The following is a 21,321-nucleotide window of genomic DNA, read 5'->3' as shown; positions in this document are numbered from 1 at the left end:
TCTGCAGTCCTGTCTGTTGCTAAATAGCCCTGCTGGGATGCAGTAAGGGAAAAGAAGAGGGAAAAAGAGCAAGAAAGAATAATCATGGGAGACGCTCAGGCCGAGAGACACAGACAGAGAGAGAGCACCTGTAGCACTCTATTTGAATATCAAAGAAGGCCAGTTCACATGGTCCTGTTTGCAAACAGGCCTGACCTAGGAGTGGAGATGAAAGAGAAAGGGAATGTTTAAGACTCTCACCTTTGTTCTCTCCTCTCATCATTAAGCACTAGTCGCTGAAATTCAAAAGGCAGTCAACTAGAAACACAAACAGCTGACAGAAAAGCCAACATACTACCCACATCATGGCTCTCTGAAGGTCACATCTGGGTTTTTGGAATGAAACTGAGATCTTCTAACTCAAAGATCAGCTACAAGCTCAGTGGCATGAGGCACGTTGCATCATGATTGTTGCTATGCAACGTATAATATGACAACAGCTTGTGAGCTGTTTCATCAAGCATCACAGTTTGTAATTCTGATAACCAGAAGTGAGTCAGCATTTTTTAACTATGTGATTCCAAAACACAAGTCACGTGCATAACAATTAACTGGCTGTTAGTGTTACAGCAAGCATTAGTGCCAAATCCCCACATTCCCTGAGGGACAATGAAGTGAAAGTGAACTGGAAAATGTTGGGTGCCATGACACAAAACCAAGGAGCAAATATTAAATATAAGCCTGATGACATTATAAAATGATACTTTTGGTTTATTGTAACTTGGGCCTTATTTTTGTAGTTAAACCAATCATTGCATTAGTTATAATACCATTGCACTCACCAAGTTTATTGCTGACATCTGGAAACACAGGGACACCACTACAACAAAGTCTGATTGGGCAAAAAACACCAGCATTCAGACGATGGGACGGGTTGTGATGGCACCTGAAGTGCTACTAATAATCCCTCATTCTACTACAAAACTGTGCACACCACCACAGTAGGTCAAACTTAAACGAGGAACTAGGACCCAGACCAAACAGTGGTCTGAAAATACAATGCTCAGTGTGAGTAATCATTTTACTGTTCACCTTTGTGTTCTAATTGTGTTCTAATCTGGGGGTTTATGTACAGCCCATCTGATGATGATGTCTGACTGCTCGTGTTTCTTGACTTGTTGGACTTCTTTGTAGCGATGTCACCATGTTCGACTATTGCTCCAATCTTTAGAAAAGTCCACACAACAAGCTGAAAGGCACCTAACTCTGCCTCTTCCTGCGGTCTCAAGATGTCCATCAAAAACCTACAGATGAGCCCTTTCTCTGCAAAGGAAAAATAAGTAGAGCCTGTGCAGCAGCATCACCTTGGGAAAATCTTGGGGGGTGCTACAACGTGAAAGACTTCACCTTACAAATAGGAGAAGCCAAGCTAGCACTAGTGCTAGCAAGCTTATCGGCTTACAGAATATCTTCTCACAGTAAAATTAGCTTTATTGGCTACTACTGTAACATTGCACGTGACCCTTGCCAGTGTTGTATGAGATGCGCCATGTTTGTTGATTAGTCTGCCAGCTCCTATTCTCCTTGCTATCGAAATCCAATCACAATGCAGGCAGAACTGAGATAACAAACGCCTAGTCATAGTAAATGTAGATGTCTTCATCCTTCATCATACAGGTCGCAGGTTAATACCTGGTGTAAATTAGGTCTACGGTGCAGTATAGCAGGTATTTTGTAGAAACTCAGTATACAGTAGGTCAGCACCAGTATTGTATCCCCATATACCTCTAGATTCAACTACTGGATTGACAATCTTAGCACTTAAGACAATCCCTAATAGAGCCTTCTTACCCTCAACAAACTTCTTTTCCCTTAGAAAAACATTTCCACTTGGCTTCGGATGGAAGTGGGTTGAAACTAGAGCTCAAAGAACCACTTCAGAATATTTTACCTGCAGCTCAAACCATTTTTGTGTTATTTTAAATCTGCCCTTCCTGTTATTGCAGGCTCAACTCCTCTCTGTTCGACCCCTCGAGCTTCATAAGAACCTGACTGGTGGGCTGCTACTGTGTTACCTCATCCTTGCTGCCACACACACACACACACACACACACACACACACACACACACACACACACACACACACACACACACACACACAAAATGTCTCTTGTTTGAAGCTGTGGTTTTTGGAGACTGTGATCATCACGTATTCGACTATTCAATTCAATTCAGTTCAATTTTATTTATATAGCGCCAAATCACGACAACAGTTATCTCTGAGCGCTTTTCAAAAAACAGCAGGTCTAGACCGTACTCTGTGATGATATTTACAGAAACCCAACAGTTCCCACCAAGAGCAGCACTAGGCGACAGAGGCAAGGAAAACTAACTAACAAGACCAACAAATCCTAATATATTTTATATGATCGGGGTGTAGCCTACTTCTTATACATTATGTTTTGTCCGTCTCGACATGTCCTAAACCATTTCTTGACAATGGTCATACAGTGCGTGGTCTTGCTTAATAGTAGCTCACACTTCTCTTTTATGAATACTGTCAGCAACTTGAGTTTCCTCTGTTGCAAAATTGTTCTAGAAACAGCTTATTCACAATGAAGGTCAAAAGAGCTGATCAGTTTTATGCTGTTTCCACTACTTTCTAGTTAGGGAGGTAGATAGGTAGGTAGGTTTCTAGGTAGGTAGGCTGTATCTTTATATCCCGACAGCAATCAATATAACAAATAGTCTGAAACACAATTTAAAAATCAGGTATCTCTGGCTGTCGCAGGCCTGTAATAATAAGCCCAGCCAATTATTTAATTGGGTCTGAATGAAATGATTGGCTGGTCTGCCTGCATGCTCTTACCTGTTTTGGGAGAGTGGCTTTGGAGGGAGGCCTGAAGGGAGGGGGTGGGATTTTTCGTTTTGATACTTTCAAAATCTAGCTGTCTCTTGTTAGCTTCTCCAACGTTGCCTACCCTTGCTTAAAAGGGTAACTCGCTCAATACTGAACCAATTTAAAAATCATTGCTCAAGTCAGTCACAAAGACACAAAAACATGGGAAAATAAGTTCCAGATTGAAAAATACTTAGTTACCCTCTTATGCTACTAGTTTTATAAATACCAAGTCAATTGCTACTGTTGATACCAATGCTACTGTAACTATCATTCGTGCTATTACTACTACTGCTGCTAATAATAGTATTACTAATGAAATGTTCATTTGACTAATTGCCACTAATGCTACAAGAACTGCTACAACTAGGACCTCTGCTACTTGGGGTGGTGATGGCACTGTGGAAGACACATGCCCTGGGAGTTGGAGACCAGCGTTCCATTCCCACTGTGACACATCTACCATTGTGTCCCTGAGCAAGACACTTAACCCCTAGTTGCCAGAGGTCCAGAGGTGTGCGACCTCTGACATATATAGCAGCTGTATCGCTTTGTATAGTGTCAGCTAAAAGTGCTACTATACTGCTGTTAATATCACTGAGATTAACTGCTACTGCTACTGCACTAGTAGTACTGTTATTATCGCTGACATTATTACTACTCAAACTACTGGTATCTGTGATATTACTACTGGTGCTAATGCTATAGCCTTATAACTACTCCAGCTTCTGCTACTGCAACAGGAACAGTGCATCCGGAAAGTATTCACAGTGCTTCACTTATTCCAAATTTTGTTACGGCCTTATTCCAAAACGGATGAAACTCAAAATTCTACAATCAATACCCCATAATGACAACATGAAAGAAGTTTGTTTAAAATCTTTGCAAATTTATTAAAATTTTGCTTTTGTTGTATTTTATTTTTTTAAGATTTCAAACAAACTTCTTTCACGTTGTCATTATGGGGTATTGATTGTAGAATTTTGAGGAAAATAATGAATTTAATCCATTTTGGAATAAGACTGAAACATAACAAAATGTGGGAACAGTGAAGTGCTGTGAACACTATCCAGATGCACTGTACTACTACTAATACAGTTAGTATTAGTGACCCAATGTTACTACAACTAACATAACAATTCTAGTAGGCTAATAGTAGAAATTCTGATGCTGCTGGTATCCCTGACTACCATCATTATAGCACGGCTAAAAGTAGGTAGCCGTGCTATTAGGCTTCAAAAACAATAATTTATCAGAAGATGAGTCGTTGAAATCTTTTATTGTATAACCTGCACATACACAAGAATGCAAGTGGTTTTGCACTATTCCACTGATCGACACTTGGCAGGCGACAGGAGGAAATGCTCCAACAAACACCAGCAAGGGCAGAAAAGATGATTGCTACCTAGAAACCTATAGATGTAAAAAAAAAAAATAATAATAAAAAAAAAGCTGGTTCTCAAATAATAAAATAAAAAATTTACATTGTAAATGTTTTGTGAGGAAGGAAATACCTTCAACATATTTGTTAGATCCTTAAGAATACACACGGTGTGTTTTGGTGAGAAACACTAAAGCTGTTTCTGTTGACAACAGGGTACCTATAAAATTAGCCCAGCAGATTTATGCTGTAACAGTAGCACATGCAGAGAATAGTCAGGTCAGCAAACTCAGTCAGTAGCCTACTGTCAGCTACACAGCAACACCTATCTGAAGTTTGGTAACATTAGCTAACATTAGCCATCATAAGCTAGTGGCCATACCAGAACAAGTAAGACTGTAGCAGCAAACCCCCAGAGTGTATTAAATTATACAAGGCGGTGTTTTATTGCAAATTAAAATGACTTTATTTGTAAGAGGAAGACTGTGTTATTTCTTTCAAAAGTTACATGGGCTCTTTAATCCAACATCTGTATGTCTGCCTTTAGAGTAAGACTGTTACTTTGTTCTGGGTTCGTACATGTAGCCTACATTAAAATGTGACAACTTCAATTTTAATTCTTAACAACTGTAATTTCCCTCCAACCATGTCAGATTAAATCCCTTACAGGTTACTGTTTTATAGACTGGCATCAGATTATCACTAAGAATCCATAAACTGCATCATATCCATTAATGCAGAGGTGGACTACACCGACTGTACCATCTGCTTTTCCATATTTTGGCCTCACATATCTGCAACCAGCATCAGCCTGATCCTAATCACAACAGTATCACCGCCATCTATATTCTAATCTAGCCCATAGTTTAGGCCCATATGCCTAAAACTGTCATTTCCCAGCAAGCTACAAATATGAATCATTACTCAGCAAACTGTAATATTGATGGATCATAACATCAAAGCACTGCTGCTGCTTTTTATGTTGTGAACTATTTTGAGCATTTTCTTGTACTTAGTTTAAACATCCCAGCAAAACGCTTTCCCCCTGAAAACATCCTAGAACCACCTAAGCAGGGAGAAATTGAATCAAACTGTTAATGCGCCAGAAAGCCTTTATTTCTGGTCCAGGATGATTCTAACATGGCCTCTATCTCCTCTGATCATTCTTGCTGTCTGTGGATTGCAGGGGATTGCGTTTTCCCAGGGCCATGCTTTGTGGATGGATGCGTATTTCTTCCACTCTCTATTAAGGCATGATGATGTAGTAACCTGATCGGATTTGGCCATAAACAGGCTTCACTTGAAATGGGTGGTGGTGGTAATGGTGGGGGGTGGGGGGGGGGGGGGGGGGGGGGGGGGGGGGGGGGGGGGGGGGGGGGGGATCGGCATCCACGCGAAATCTATTGTTTCTTCCTCTTGTTGACAATTAAACATCAGTTTGGGGCGACATAAACAGTAGACTACTGTGCCATTTTTGAGGCGCCTGCAGGCTGGGTTTGTACACAGGGGATTCCACCGCACAGACAACACATACTACATACAGGGAAGACATCAGCACGAACACGCACACTCCTTACGCACAAACACACATTTCCCTGTCTCTCTCTCTCTCTCTCTCTCTCTCTCTCACACACACACACACACACACACACACACAGACACCGAGGCAGCAGCAGCAGCAGTGATGTAGAGGTAAATAATAAGAAGGCTCACAGACTCTAACGAGAACAAAATCTGCTTCACTTCCAACAGTTTGACACCACATACAAATTAATGTAGGCCTACCTCATAAATATTCACATCATCTTGAATAAAGGTGATAAAGTCAACAATCCACAAATAAAAAGGTGACTTTCACCCCTATCACCTCCATAGTAGAGCAGTAAAGCAGACAGCAGGCCAGCTGCCGTCTCCTGTCATCTGCTCTTTTGTGGATGGAGCTGCTGTAATAAAGACAGGTGATGGAACAAATCAGATAAACAGGCCCGTACCCGCTGATGTTTGCCAATGGAGGTCCGGGACCGGCTCGGGTATGTGAGTAATTCCTCCTGGGTGTGTGTTTCTGTGTGCGGGTTCTGTCAGTCCCCGTACAGCCTGGGCAGTGTAACGTCGGAGAATACAAGAGAAGAAGAAGAAGAATTCAAAGGAGCGCAGGGCATCAGTAGCGGCAGCATCGCCTCTCCTCCGTTCACGTTAGACTGGAGACTGAGAGAGACTGAGACACGTCCATTCCTCCCGGATATAACAGCAGACAGCCCGATGTCACGCCTACGTCTCTCCCTCCCTCTTTCTCTCGCTCTCTCTCTCTGGCTCGAGAAAGAAAAAAATCTTGTCACACGAATATTGTGTTGCCTTTAAGTGATCCTGGTAAATTCAGAGTTCCAAAGCTGGTGCCTTCAAGAAGTCTAGTTCTTTCTAAATGCAGTATCACCTATGCATTAGGCTACTGGGTATTCTTCACTGGAAGAGTCTGAGTCCACCCTCCACCTTTCTTGGCTGGAAGATGGGTTGCCTTTCCTTCTTTAACAAAAAAATAAAGGGACCACTTTCTAAGAAGACACCATGTATTAAATATTTTATAAGGCGAACTAATGAATTAATAAACCAACCTATTAATGCTTAACATATCAGTTACAGTAAGTCATTAAAAGGAACAACTTTTGGTTGCCAGGTTGGTTGGGGTCCTCCTACCATGTCACACTGACTTCAACTTCCATGAGCAGACCCCTGTGCTATGCCCACATAAAACTAAAGAGGTATTATAGATATCTTATCAGTATTTGGTATTTATATTAGTGTATATATATAAGTGTCTTTCAGTAATCTTCTGTGTAAGCTGGAATTTTGAACTCGGCCAACTGAGCTGGCGCTCACTGACCTTACAATTAAACTTCACAAGCTGAAATATTTATAATTTTTTAATGCTTTTATTTTTTATATGCAAATGAGGCATTTCCTCATTAAATATGCACTGATATGCATATCACACAAATTCATTTTTTAACACACTGACTTTTTTTCTTTTTGGTTTTATTGTGATAATTACAGACATTACAGAAGGGTTTATCTCAGTATTATATGATATATGGACTAGCTAACATTGTGCTCTAGAAAACAAGGTTTCACACAATATGATATATGAAATTCATTCTCTGCATTTAATCCATCCCTCAAGGGAGCAGTGGGCAGCCGCTGTGCAGCGCCCAACTCCAGATCTTTACCAGCATCTGGTCAATAGCATTGACTGGAGAACCTAACATGTTTTTGGTGGTAGAGGAAACTGGAGGAAACCCACACAGACACAGGGAGAACATGCTGGCATCCTGGCTCTGTCAGATGGGAAATGAATTAGCTATGGATTTGAAAAGTGATGGATGTCTTTGCATAGCTGAGGAAGGACGTATGTCCCGAAGCTATAAAAATCACCTGGTTTAATCCATTTTGTGGTGCAGTTGGCACCTTGCATGGCAGTCTCTGCCATCGGTGTATAAATATGGGGTGAATCAAAAGACTAGATTTGTTAATCCTGGAAAAAGTTATTTTGAGTAACAATGCACGCTCGTTGAGAGTTGAAACCATCATCAGCATTCATTGGCTAAATGGTGGCTCTTTTGGTCATAACATATCTAGATCTTATCAACGTGACAAAGACTAAGGAGCTGGTTGTTGATCTAAGGAGAGCCAAGGCACCAGTGTGGACTTCTCCCCTTTCTGGTAGTCTTGTGCTTTCTCGTCCCTCTCCTCTCTCCTCCTATCACTTCCTGCAGGTTTTCTGGCTCTGGAGCTGTGGAGTCTGGATCTGTGGTTGCGGGTCACCTGCTGCCCCCGTGTTCCTGCTCGACACCCTCTGCTGCAACGACTATTGTTACTAGTCCTATTGTTATTATTGTTATTATAATCATTAACATTACGACTGTTATCATTAACACTACTATAAATATCTATACCATTTTTCATTTAGTCTCTAGCAACATCACCTTTACTGTCTGTACCTCTGTGTGTATATTGTGTAGGCTGCCTCCCTCCCCTCTCTCTCTCCTTCCATCCCTCTCTTTTTCTCTCTGTTCCTCTCTTGCCCTCTCCCTCTCTCCCTCTCTCTCCTTCACCCCAACCGGTCGAGGCAGATGGCCGCCCACCCTGAGCCATGGTTCTGCTCGAGGTTTCTGCCTCTTAAAAGGAAGTTTTTCCTTGCCTCTGTCGCCTAGTGCTTGCTCTTGGTGGGAACTGTTGGGTTTCTGTAAATATCATCATAGAGTACGGTCTAGACCTGCTCTTTTATGAAAAGCGCTGTGAGATAACTGTTGTTGTGATTTGGCGCTATATAAATAAAATTGAATTGAATTGAATTGAATTGTGGAGGATTACAAATACCTGGGAGTGCACATGGACAATAAACTGGACTGGGCCAAGAACACTCAAGCCCTCTACAGGAAGGGCCAAAGCCGTCTCTATTTTCTGAGGAGGCTGAGGTCCTTCAACATCTGCAGGACAATGCTGAGGATGTTTTATGAGTCTGTGGTGGCCAGTGCTATCCTGTTTGCTGTTGCATGCTGGGGCAGCAGGGCAGATTTCTGATTTTATCACTGTCATTAGCTCGTAATGACAGTGATCATTATTTATTTGCAGTTAAGTTTGATACGAATAATGTGGTTCAGATAGATGGGATAATGAGATCGGATTTTGGTAAAGCAGATTGGAAACAATTGTTGTGATTCACATTTTGGTAGGATAGATATGGCAGGATACATAGATAAAACAAATGAAAACATGTAGCTATAATATATGGGGCATTGGGATGGGAAAAGCTATTGAGAAAATAAAGTTAAGATGGTACCTTGATGGAATAAAGAATGCTCAGAAATGACAGATATACAAAATACTATAAATAACTATGTTTTCAGTGGTATATAAAGACCTCACATAATGAACTGTTATGTCTTTATTAACTAGAACGAGCTCTTTCTATCTACTGTATATACACCGCGGGTCCTCTTACATGGATGTAGCCATGTTGCACCACCATGTTTCTACAGTAGCCCAAACGGACAAACTACGTTTGTCACGATGTTGACTGTGTACAAAGAAAAAGAAGAAGTAACAGTAGTAGTAGTAAGATAGTAGTAGTCAACTGGTTTATTAGAAGTAAGAAGAAAAATTTGAACAAATGGAGGACCACACGTATTCTTTAGCACAGAGCAGACAGATCGTGTTGGCCACCGTAGCGTCTCCTGTGCACTTAGAAAGGAAGGGGCGAGCAGTGACTAATGGTGCATTCATGTCTTGTCAAATTATTAAAATCTTTTTTTTATTCCTTAAATATTTATTGAAAAAGAGAAATAAAGTGTATATGGGACATTATTCGTATCTAATAAAGAAGTATAAGAGAAAGGCTGTGCAAAACACGGATTGCACGTACATATTTTGCAAACATTTAATATGTAACATGGTTATAACAGTTAGTTTACTGTCCGTGTAGAGTGAACTAGATGTCTGAGTGTTGTTTATGTTTATATATTTATATTTGATGGTGGGGGAAACCAGAGCACCTGGAGAGAACCCACACAGACATGGGGAGAACTCCACACAACCGGGGTTTGAACCTGCAACCTTATTGCTATAAGGCCACAGTGCTATCCACTGGACCAGCGTATCCAACTTCAGACCACATGAACACACTGAAGTTGGACACCGGGTCAGCTTCCAGTGTTTGTTGAATATGTGGCGGCTAATGACAGAGCAGACAGGACAAAACAATGGTCAGAAATGCAGTGATTTCTGAAGGAAAAGACTATTTTGCTTGTACTTACTGTAACGTAATTTAACATGACGTCAGCTTCATTGAAGTTTTTTGATGTGATAAGGTGATAAAAGCTTGGCATGTTTATTTTTCACTGAGCTGTGGGCTCGTCAAGTTAGCACCACCATCTGCTCTAATGAATGTCACAAACTAGGCAAGCCCTTTTCCACCGCATGGTACCAGCTTCGTATCACCTCTGTCGAGGTTTCAAGCAAGCTGAGTCGAGCTGAGGCGATACCAAAAGGTGACGTGAAAACACAGCAGACTACAGATTGGTCAGAGAGAATCGTCACCATTCACTGCATCATCACTGAGTGCGCCAGCCAGTGTTTTATATATTACAATTTTCGTATGCCATTTTATCACTAAATCCACTAATGAGAAGTTTTGAGGCGAGAAATCAACTGTCACACTGCCATGGCTGACTTGGACACTTCAATGTAACCGAGCCATATTTTATTACTATAGTTTCCTTGTATGACAAGTCAAAATGTCTGCTATGAAAAAGACCTATTCTATGCTTGTCTGTAAACACTTTTCACATGTTTGCATGTTCAGCTTGGTTGGGAGCAGTTGCCAGGCAACCAGCAGAGACTCCAGGAAGTTACTGGTCCCGGCCAAGAATAGTCAGTATTTAAGCACAGGGTGGATGGGACGTAGCTGTGCCAAAATGAGAATGCCCTCCCTGCTGGAAAAACCAGCATAGACCAGCATAAGTCCCATGTTTGTCTTGCTGGTTTAACCAGCATGCATTATGCTGGTTATGCTGGTGACCACTTATGCTGGTGTATGCTGGTTTTTGGAAGCCAAAAAGCATTAAAATGATAAGAATTTTGAATGGAGTTTGGTACAATATACTGCATGTAGCTTGAGTTGGGTCAGTGAAACAGTAGAGTCAAACAATATATAAATAGAATATGGCCCTCAGGTGCAGGTGCAGACACATCACTTTGCAGTCATTCAAATACGTGTTTCTATTTGTGGATGATGATGTGTTTATATGTATATTTTGAATCCATTTGTAGATCCTGCAGAAACCTCAATCTACGTACTCTACTTATCTGGATAGCAGGAACCAAATGAAGAAACTGATGGAATATCTACATAATACCGGATTTTATAAGATGAAACAGACAACTGACATTGACAAAGATGCGAGAAGCGTCAGTGGGGGGCAGCAACACGCCGAAGATGCGTCTAGTCCGCCAAATTAAAGAAGAGAAGAAACCTCGAAGTAGAAGAAGGCAGCGTATGATGACGTCGTTATAGAGCGCCGCAGAAGCTAAACATCTATTAACGTTAGCTCATGATTTGTGAGGAGGTTATTGTAATGGTTGATATTTGATCTTGTTAGATGGTCCAGCAACCGCCCCGGTGCCGAGTAGTTGTTTGGTTCCGTCTCAGCCGGCAGTCGTTATGGCAGAGGAGGGTGATTTATCACCCAGCCTTCTGACAGAGGATATAAAACACAGCAATGGCGACTTCGTGCCTCCAGAAGGTCTATGCTGGGTGTCAGTGCTGTCCTGTCTGCTGCTGGCTTGTTCTTATGTTGGCAGTTTGTACGTATGGAGGAGTGACCTGCCGAGGTGAGCCTAGACAGCGGGGTGATAGATACTCTCTGTATGAGAGACGTTAGGTTACTGCTCCTCACTAAAATACGTAAGTTACCGTTAGTTCAGTTGTACATCTTCATTCGGAAACGATTTAAGCATAACGTTACCTAACTTTTATTTGGAAGTTTGTGGCAAGGCACTCAGTGGGTTTTACATTAAAGTACCAATCCACGAACGTATTCAGTTCATCAGGCACAACTTTATGTGCATCATATGAGCACAATGTAAAGTAAAGCAGCAACGTTACATGTCTTCAGGGTTTCTATTCTATATTGTGAGCACCTTCCTAACACACATACACTAGGCTGTCTAACCTGCTGAGTTAAAGCTATCTGTGTGTCTCTGTCCCTCTGTCTATCTAGAGAGAGAGACCTGTGTGTGTGTGTGTGTGTGTGTGTGTGTGTGTGTGTGTGTGTATACAGGATGTATATGAACATACAAATAATCTTCTGACTTAAGCTGAGGTGCTTTTTACTTGAGGCGGTGCAGTGCGCCGCCACTGAAAAACACAGCAGGAAAGACTTCGACACAGGGCCACAGGATTAGAACAATCTAGATCTGCCGTTGTTCATATTTACTAAAAAATAATACATTTGCAGGTAGCTCTTTATTTAATGACTCATTTATTATTTGAAACTTCATTTACCATATGGGTTGAATGGGTAAGACATTACAACATGTGACAGGTTAAAAAGCAAATGTGAAATGATGTCAGAATGCCATTTAGCTGCTTCAGTTTCAGGGTCCTGGTATTGTTCATGCTGGCTCACTGTCACACTGCCACGACTGACTTGGACGCTTCAATGTAACCGAGCCATCTGTTATTACTACACCTGCTGTGATCTGTGCTGTTTCCTTGTATGACAAGTCAAAATGTCTGCTATGAAAAAGACCTATTCTATGCTTGCCTGTAAACACTTTTAACATGTTTGCATGTTCAGCTTGGTTGGGAGCAGTTGCCAGGCAACCAGCAGATACTCCAGGAAGTTACTGGTCCCGGCCAAGAATAGTCAGTATTTAAGCACAGGGTGGATGGGACGTAGCTGTGCCAAAATGAGAATGCCCTGACTGAGAATGCTCTATACGATGTGAGAAGCCAAAAAGCATTAAAATAATAAGATTTTTGAATGGAGTTTGGTACAACATACTGCATGTAGCCCGAGTTGGTTCCCTGGTCCTCTGTGCTGGTGATGAGGGTGTGATTATTCTCTCAATTTTCAGGGATCATCCCACTGTCATAAAGAGACGCTTCACCAGTGTACTGATCGTGTCGGGCCTGTCTCCTCTCTTTGTGTGGGCATGGAGAGCGTTCACAGGTGTCAGGGTGAGTCCACGTCTCAGAAACCACCGACCACCATTCTGTTCTAACACCTGAGGATTAAACTGGCTGTATATGTGCTGTTGTGTCAGGTTGCTGTCTGACACATTAGATGGCTTTTGACTGAGTTCTATGTGTGTGTGTCAGACTGGCCCATCATTACTGGCCCTCATGGGGATCCGGCTTGAAGGCCTCATTCCTGCCATCGTACTTCCTCTGCTGCTCACCATGGTAAGAAACAGTCAATATTGACTACCAGCTATGTACAGCATGCTAACCTCAACAACCCAGCTGTATTCTAATGTTACATAGCTATCCTTATTAGCTCCTTGCTTGCTAATAACTTATTTGAAGGTGAGTCTCAGTGACAGTGCTGCATTAAGAGCATAAATAGACATAGATATCTTGACATGCAGCCTGGAGGAGCCGGGTATTGAACCGCTGACCTTACGATTAACGGGCAACCCACTCTACCTCCTGAGCCGCCCCATGAACAGCATAAAATTCTCAAGAATGCAGGAATAAAGGTCTCTAATGCCAGAGCCCCCTACAAATGCTGTAAATTTGAATTTCTTCCCTTTTGGAAAAAGGCTGTAACATAACAAAATGTGGGAAAATTGAAGCGCTGTGAATTATTTCCTGATGCTCTGTAATAAAGTGTTACAGTAAAGACCAGAAATGATGCAGTAACATTGAACATTTTAAGAATATGTCATGAGTTTCTTTCATGGCTTTAATGCAAGAAATCATCAGATGTAGTAATAAGCTGTTATCTGCTGTCAGTCATATCTAACCTCCTTCCCGAACTTAGAACCTGTCTTGTGTGTGGTCCTGTGCTGCAGGTACTGTTTCTGGGCCCACTCATGCAGTTGGCGATGGACTGTCCCTGGAGCTTCATGGATGGGATCCAGGTGGCCTTTGGTGAGACCACCAACATGCTGGATTTTGTCCCTTTTTCTGATGACTTGAGGGATGTTAGGGCTATTTCAAATTTGATCCACATCTCGGTACAACTTCACGGATTGTAACTTTGTGTTTCCACCACGACCACACTGAACAGACTTTCAGTGTAAAGCATGTCTGAGAACTTTTAATAAAGTGCCTTCTCCACAATAGAGGAAGAGGAAGTAAGCTCCTCCTCTGTCTCTGTGTTCCTGCAGACCCGTGGTTCTGGATGTTGTGTTTCAGTGACATGCGCTGGTTGAGGAATCAGGTGGTGGCACCGTTAACAGAGGAGCTGGTGTTCAGGGCATGCATGCTGCCCATGTTGGTGCCCTGTGCTGGTCCTTCCATTGCCATCTTCACCTGCCCCCTCTTCTTTGGCGTAGGTGAGTTGTGCCAGTGTCAGACTATCTCCAGGCTGTCCACCTTAAAAATCTAAGGAGGGACTTAATGTTACTTTGTCCTTGTGAATCCAGCAGCATATACTTGATCTGTGGGTAGTAGTATAATAAGCATATATTTAATTTCAAGCAAGGGCTGTACCAGGGTTTTGCAAGTTTTTGCAACTTAATTGCATATTTCAAATACTTGCTGTGCAGTTTTAGATCGTTATAGGGCTGTTTCCCTCCATTCCGAGCTGCCATTTGTTTTTTATATGGTATGAAAAATATGGTTAAATAAGGTTTTTAAACTTAATGCACTACATGGCCAAACATACATGGACACCTGAAATGAGTATGTGGACAGTTGAACATTCCTCCCACATACATGATAGTTGACGACCATGTTGGCATAATCTGCTGCTGTAACAGACTCTTCGTCAGGTCCAACACTGATGTTGGACCTGGTTTGCAGTCAGTGTTCCGGTTCATTGATTGGGGTCGGGGCTCTGTGCAGGCCAGTCGAGGTCTTACACACCAAACTGGGAATAAAACATGTCTTTGTGCACGGTGGGCATTGTCATGTTGTTACAGGACAAACTGGGAGAACACAGGTGTCTAAAATATCACTGTATGTTGTTGGAACATTAAGATTTCCCTTCACTGGAACCAAGGAGCCAAACCAGGAAAAAAAAAAAAGACCCAGACCAAAAATACACAAAGCTGTGTACATCCATGTCCACATGGTTTAGGCCGTATAGTCAGTTCTTTGCATGGTAATGCTGTGTTGACTTTTCAAATTAATTCACACTGCACTCTACCCTGATGTTTTACAGAATGTAAAAATGTTTAAATCAGTATTTTTATATTAATAATGGATTAAATCACTGCGTAATTCTCAAAGTGTCACTTGTAGTGACAACCCCGGAGAGATTTATCAGCAGCTCTGCAGTTCCCCTTTATCTCTACAGAGATGTATAGCTTTTTAGAGTTCATTGTTTTGGTTGTAAGGCCCCCAACTGTACTGTTTTGGTTCAGTCTCTGCTTTCATCAGCCTTGTTTCCAGCAGAGCAGGCAGCTGTTCGAAGTGAAAACGCTCTGATAAACCCACTGTACGCCACCTGCTCAGCAGCTGTTTTGCAGGAGTTAGTGGAGACCAAGCAGAGCTAAAAGGAAGTCAAATATTCACTCTCCATTCATCAGGCAGACACAGACACAAGTCCAATGGAATGATTATGTTGCTCTCTGTCTGCAATAGTTGGCTAACATGTTAGCCAGATCAACTTTACAAGGTGATAATACAATATGTCACTGCTGCTGTCAGCAACTGACCATGCAGCTTTAATGCAAACTTAATGTTCAGTGTGATGGATTTAACATCTCAAACACATTTCAACAGTCTGTTGATTTGTTTCTGTGCTGTGCAAAGCAGTGGCCGCCTGGAAAAGTAACACAACAGCTTATTTAACAAAATGATTTGCTGTTGTAAATGGGCTTGGACATATGATCTTCTGAGCAGTTTGAATCACCCGCTGCAGAGCCCTCCGGTCCTGGGCCGTGCACATCCCATGTTAGTGATTTGGCCTTCTTAAGCTTCCTTTCTGAGCTTTCTTCACCAGCGTGGAGATGTGAGACGACCATGTCAGGTTCTCTGTGATGCTGATTCCCAGGAACCCTGAAACTGTTCACCTGCTCCACTGACGGAGACAAGAGTGTGTGTCTTTATATCCTGTTTCCTGAAATCAACGATCATCTCATTGTTTTCGCTGACTTTGAGCAGTAGGTTGTTCTCTGAGCACCACTCTGCAAGATTATCACTTTGTTGCTTGAGTCACTGAACTCACCCTGCCTATATTTGGGATGTGTGTCTTTAATTCCTTCCGCACAAAACTCTTGCAAAGATGGGAAAAAGGCTACTATCAAACTGTTTATTTCAATTGTTAAGAAAATATTTGTATTAAATATTAGGGATTTTTTATCAGTCTTGTTTGCAGTAAATCTGAATCTGTTAAATGAACTTAATGATTGAATTATGGAGAATCTAACCGACCTAAGGATGTGTAGCATGTTCATTCTGACAAAAGTTTTAACATTTATGTCTGTATGTGCGATCTAGGCAGCTTAGATCTATGTCAAGCAGGCGACCTGGTGAGCTTTAAGAGGTTTTATACATCCAAAGAACTTCTATAAAAAAACAGACCAGGCTTCTAATTGGGACTTGGCTTTTAATTGAAGTTTTATGTGTTTTTGTTGTGTACTGCTATCTAGGACATAGTCTGTAACGTTGTTTCCTCTTTCAGCTCACTTCCACCATGTGATCGAGCTGCTGAGGTTCAGACAGGGGACGCTATCCGGGATTTTCCTCTCTGCAGGTAGGAACTGTTTGTCCGTTCAGAGTATAGTGCAGTTATGGCGACTGTGCCACGCTGTCTGTGTTGAAGATACATTACAAGGAAGAGGCCGATGATGAACCATGTTTCTCTGGTCTACAACAGTGTTCCAGTTCTCCTACACAGCCGTGTTTGGGGCCTATACTGCCTTCATTTTCATTAGAACAGGTGAGGAGCTTTCTTTTACATCTTACACTTATGAACAACAATCAGTACTGTATATTTTGTTCAGTCCTTCTTGTCTTGCTAATAGGTTTTGCACGCCAATAAAGCTAAAATCAATTTAAAGGGTTTAAGTTTTCCCACAAAAACGTACAGATTACCAAAACATTTGAGGAAAGTCTTTTGCAACAGGGTGTTAAAATATTTCATTTTGTTTCAAATGAGTTTTTTTCAATATCAGTATATTCAGTATGGACAATATGGAAAAAAGTTTTATCACAATAAAAAATTTTATATCATTCGATACCGATAATAATCATAAGTATCAAATCATTATTTCCTTCTAATTTAAAGGCTGATTTTTGCTCCTGAGTGAAAGTTGAAGAAACTTGATGGTTAATGGTGGTTTAAACTTTTCTTTATGCTTGATGCCAAACAGTGGATCTCTTCACAAATCTGATGTTATGATAAAATCTTTGTCAACAATTAATTAATTAATTGCAGAGTATAATTAAGTAAAAGCTTTTTTACTCCTTTTTCCTCAACAAAATAAACATCTTTTTATACATTTGTTAAATTGTTATTGAAAAAAAATATATCACGATAATTATTGATATTATTGTATTGTCCAGCCCTAGTTTCCAGAGACAACTTTGGTTCAACAACATGGACCGTAGTCTTGGTCCAATCCACCACTTTCTCCAGTGTCCACACTGTCCAGTGTTGCTGGAACTTAAAAACCCACAACACTCCCAACCAATAGATCTGAATGACGCCAGCAGCTCTTCTAACCCTGGTTTCTCATTTGTTTTGCCATATGGACCACACACCACCGCTACATGGTTACAATTAGTCTGCATTTACATTCATTTTACATTCATTCGGCTCACATGTCGTACAGAAAAACTCATGCACCGAACATCCTGCACCCTGCTGCACAATAATTTGTCCTCTTCCTGTGTGTTTCAGGTCACCTTGTGGGTCCGGTGCTCTGCCACTCCTTCTGTAATTACATGGGTTTTCCCGCTATCAGCGCAGCAATGGAGCACCCCCACCGCCTCACTGTCCTCTCCTCCTACCTGCTGGGGGTTCTCCTCTTCCTCCTCTTGCTCTTTCCCTTCACTGACCCCTCCTACTACGGCCTCCCCACACCAGTCTGCACCCTCACCTTCTCCCCCAGCTCCCTCTGCCTCTCCTGATCCCTGCCCCCACACACTTCTCTGCTGGTGTCACATCACCTACTACTGATGAAGCAGTTAAGGGTGGGGGTTTTTTTTGTTTTGTTTTTTTAGGGGTCATGGCAGGTCCAGTTTGGACAGACAGCACTAACAGCTATGTGTGCTAAGTTGCCATGGAGAGGTGGGGAAATCTGTAGCCATGTTCTGTGGTCTATGGACCCTTGAAATGTCAATACATTTTCATGACATATTTCAATTAATCAGCTGATGCTGATCAGCTGATACAGAGTTTAAGCAGGTGGAGGTTTATGTTGCTGCGAGTGAGCCCCAAGAGCATCCAGGTCCAGGACAGCTTATGTGATCTTTGGCCTGCGCTGCCACCCTGATACATGATTTTAATGTAGTTCTAACACTGAAGGACAATTCCTCCTCCTCAGATCCTCTTATGCTGATCGAGCTCATCAGTTTGTGGTGGAGCATTATAATGTACCTTTCTGGTGTACAGATGTACCACTCAGCCTGCCTCGTGTTTTTAAAGGATGATTCTGGTTTATTACAAGATTTCGGGATTGTCCTCATATCTGTCAGTAATAATAAAAGTTATTGCAGCGATCTGGAAACAAAGAGACATCACACAGAAGTCCAGTCGGACAGGTTTTAAACAAAATCCCAGTTTAGTCAGCATGATGTGGAGAAGGCAAAGAGGAAGAGCAACATTATTACCCAAACTGTCTGTTGTAAACATCAGTCCACTTCCTGAATCATCTCTGACTGAGTGCACCTGTAGAAGTTATTGCCATAATGGAGCTGCAGCTGACAATTATCTTAGTTATCAGTTAAACTACAGATTATTTTTCAATCATAATTTAAGAGGCCAAGGTGATAAGACAAGACAAAAATATAAATAATCACATCCGAGAAAATAGTGTAGGAGTATTTAGGGTTTTAGGAATTACTGAATTGGTTCCACCCTAGCGGACATGGTTTTCATGTGCAATGAAACTACTCGACACCAACAAATCATAATGGCTTCTATAGTTGACCAACTTTAGCTTATTACAGATCTATTGCATTCTGTATGCTGGAATGAATAAGAAATTCCAGAAATGCCAAATATGTTTGAGGCAATTTAAGAGCAGTACTCACCCAAGGCAGCACCCTGTTCTATGTAAGCCACTTGAAGACAACGCCAGAAACGCTGGTGGTGTCGCCAAGCATGTCATTTCAGGTTAATGCCTGTTACTGCCACAGGCTGTGATGCCATCCTATTTTTCACCATCAGTGCTGTGAAACTGTTCTGTTAACATACCTTACTGCTGCATTGTGTGTCCAAATCTTTAGTTATTTTAAGAAATTATATATAAAAAAAAACTGGCCAATATTCCAGATGCTTTTAAACGGTGACATGTTGATATTGGTGTTGGCCAAATAAATCCAGAATTGAGTAGTTTATTTCACATTTCAGTTAGACTTCAGTTTGACCTTCAATCAGAAGGGGTTTAGATAATCTGGACAGACTGATGGTTTGTTCCCAACCTGTCTGATCATCTGACTGCTCATATTTCTTAACCATTAGCCAAAACTATGAAAATAAGAATAGCTGTAGAGTTCTTCTACCAGACAGGGCTCCACAAAGCATAGGAGTTCAGGTCGGGTTGGAGCCATTAAAAATATACATCTTCAGGTCTTGGGTCAGCTTTGTATTTTGAATTTGGCAGTACAAGTTGGGTTCAGTTGACTCTAAAAAGAAGCTGCTGTAGGTCTGGTTTGCTTCCAAAATTTTAGGCCCCTACAGAACTCGACCAAGGCATAATAAACCAGAATGATCCTTTCATGCCTTTGAGCATTTCTTGGGGGAGACATGAAATCATTGCTTTCAGCATAGAGGGTTGTTGGAGAGACAGTGCTCACAACCCACACATGTGTAATGGCTGCATTGCATTCTGGTCTACAGAGGCTCATAGAGATGTTAGCATCTTTGCAAATAATCCTGCTGTGGCTGCAGTAAAGTACAGAAATGTTGGTGTGATTTTGAAATAGGTACAGGACTATCATCTATATTTCGTTTTTAATGTTTGGAGCTTGTTGTTGAAAGTGACATTTCAGCTGGATTACTTTCTTTGTGTTCATACATCAGAACTCTGCTGTTTAGAGAAATGTTCTGCTGGAATCGGTCAGTGTTTTGTACGATACAATAATAATTTTGTACGATATTTATATACCTCTGCATGTTTCACTGCTGTTAGTTGTTTTGTTGGTGAAGGTGGGTGATGGGATAACTTGGGGGGGGCAGTGTTCATAATGCCTAAAACATACTCTATTTAAGTGCACCAACACAAACGGTTGTACATACTCAGATGATTAAGGTGTACTATATGTCCTCGGGGAGGTAAAATACATAATTTCTCAAGCGGGTCATACAGAGTGGTGAAAATGGGCTGTTAAAGCAGGCAGTTTCATTCTGTTGGTTGTAGACCCCCTAGCTGTGATACTGAATTATGTTAAGGGACTGGTCACACCAGCATTTGTAACATTTAGCTTGTGGAGGCAAAGTCAGTATGTGTAGAGTTTGACTTTGTGAATTTGCGTCATATACTTTTTACAAACTTACTTGTTGGCACTGACCTCTGAGCACGGCTAGATTACCAACTGAGCAAAGCGGGCAACTGCCCAAGGGTCTGCAAAGCCCCCAGGTTCACTGTGTCAGTTTGTTTTATATCATTTGTGTCCTTACACAAAGTATGTTTGGGTCCTAAAGCTGGAGATTTTTATATGTTTTAAACCTCCAGTGAGGAACTTTACTTTGAGGTCCTAAAATGGCCTCTAAGACTTGTTTTCATGTGCCAGTTGAGAGTTTTTCTCTTCCAAAATATCCATTCTGAGCATCTTGTCCACATTTCCTAACTAGTCACTATTAAAACTATTTGGTTGCACAATTTCTTAAGCTGTCTCTTACACAGTATATTCGTAGACGTAAAAGCTATGATTATGCCTTTTGCTCCCACGCTCTCGTGCTTCACTTATATATTGCCTTGAGTTGAAGGAAAAGTAATATTCCAACACTCAGGTGTCATTTAATAGAGGCAAGAATACGCCAACCACTACGTTGCATGCTGCTACTTGTATATTTACAGTACAAGTAAATGGGTTAGGGTTCACATAAATGCACAGCTTTACTACAAAAAATTTAAAGATAATACTCTGTGATAGAGCCCGACCGGTATGGAATTTTTAAGACTGATAACGAATTTGATATTCGAAGAATTTAAAATTAAATTCCCC

General features: G+C 41.4%; 2 protein-coding genes across 9 annotated transcripts in view; one reads left to right on the top strand and one right to left on the bottom strand.

The window, feature by feature from the left end:
• Positions 1–6,478, bottom strand: part of peli3 (pellino E3 ubiquitin protein ligase family member 3) — a 33,894-nt gene extending 27,416 nt beyond the window's left edge. For 2 of the 7 annotated variants that reach the window (XM_046065906.1, XM_046065908.1), the window contains exon 1: positions 6,251–6,478. Coding sequence is in view for 2 of the 7 variants with exons in the window: in XM_046065905.1 (XP_045921861.1) it covers positions 342–346 (5 nt within the window). In the remaining 5 variants the exon portion in view is untranslated. Of the gene's footprint in view, positions 1–240; positions 433–1,830; positions 1,851–6,250 lie in introns of those variants that run through there. The other 5 variants (XM_046065912.1, XM_046065905.1, XM_046065904.1 and 2 more) reach the window with 5 other exon arrangements.
• Positions 6,479–11,305: 4,827 nt separating this feature from the next.
• On the top strand, positions 11,306–20,977 carry rce1a (Ras converting CAAX endopeptidase 1a). 2 transcript variants are annotated; one of them, XM_046065710.1, is made up of 8 exons: positions 11,306–11,642; positions 12,891–12,993; positions 13,135–13,218; positions 13,830–13,908; positions 14,148–14,315; positions 16,610–16,681; positions 16,805–16,867; positions 17,831–20,977. In XM_046065710.1, the coding sequence occupies exons 1-8, from the start codon at positions 11,473–11,475 to the stop codon at positions 18,058–18,060; spliced, it is 969 nt and encodes a 322-aa protein (XP_045921666.1). In that variant the 5' UTR covers positions 11,306–11,472; the 3' UTR covers positions 18,061–20,977. The 2 variants fall into 2 exon arrangements, with proteins under 2 accessions (XP_045921666.1, XP_045921667.1); XM_046065711.1 differs by lacking the exon at positions 11,306–11,642 and adding an exon at positions 12,663–12,757.
• Positions 20,978–21,321: the final 344 nt, after the last annotated feature.

The sequence above is a fragment of the Micropterus dolomieu genome, linkage group LG12 (genome assembly GCF_021292245.1).
Source record: "Micropterus dolomieu isolate WLL.071019.BEF.003 ecotype Adirondacks linkage group LG12, ASM2129224v1, whole genome shotgun sequence".
Classification (NCBI taxonomy): Eukaryota; Metazoa; Chordata; class Actinopteri; order Centrarchiformes; family Centrarchidae; genus Micropterus; species Micropterus dolomieu.
This window is presented reverse-complemented; position numbering and strand designations above follow the sequence as displayed.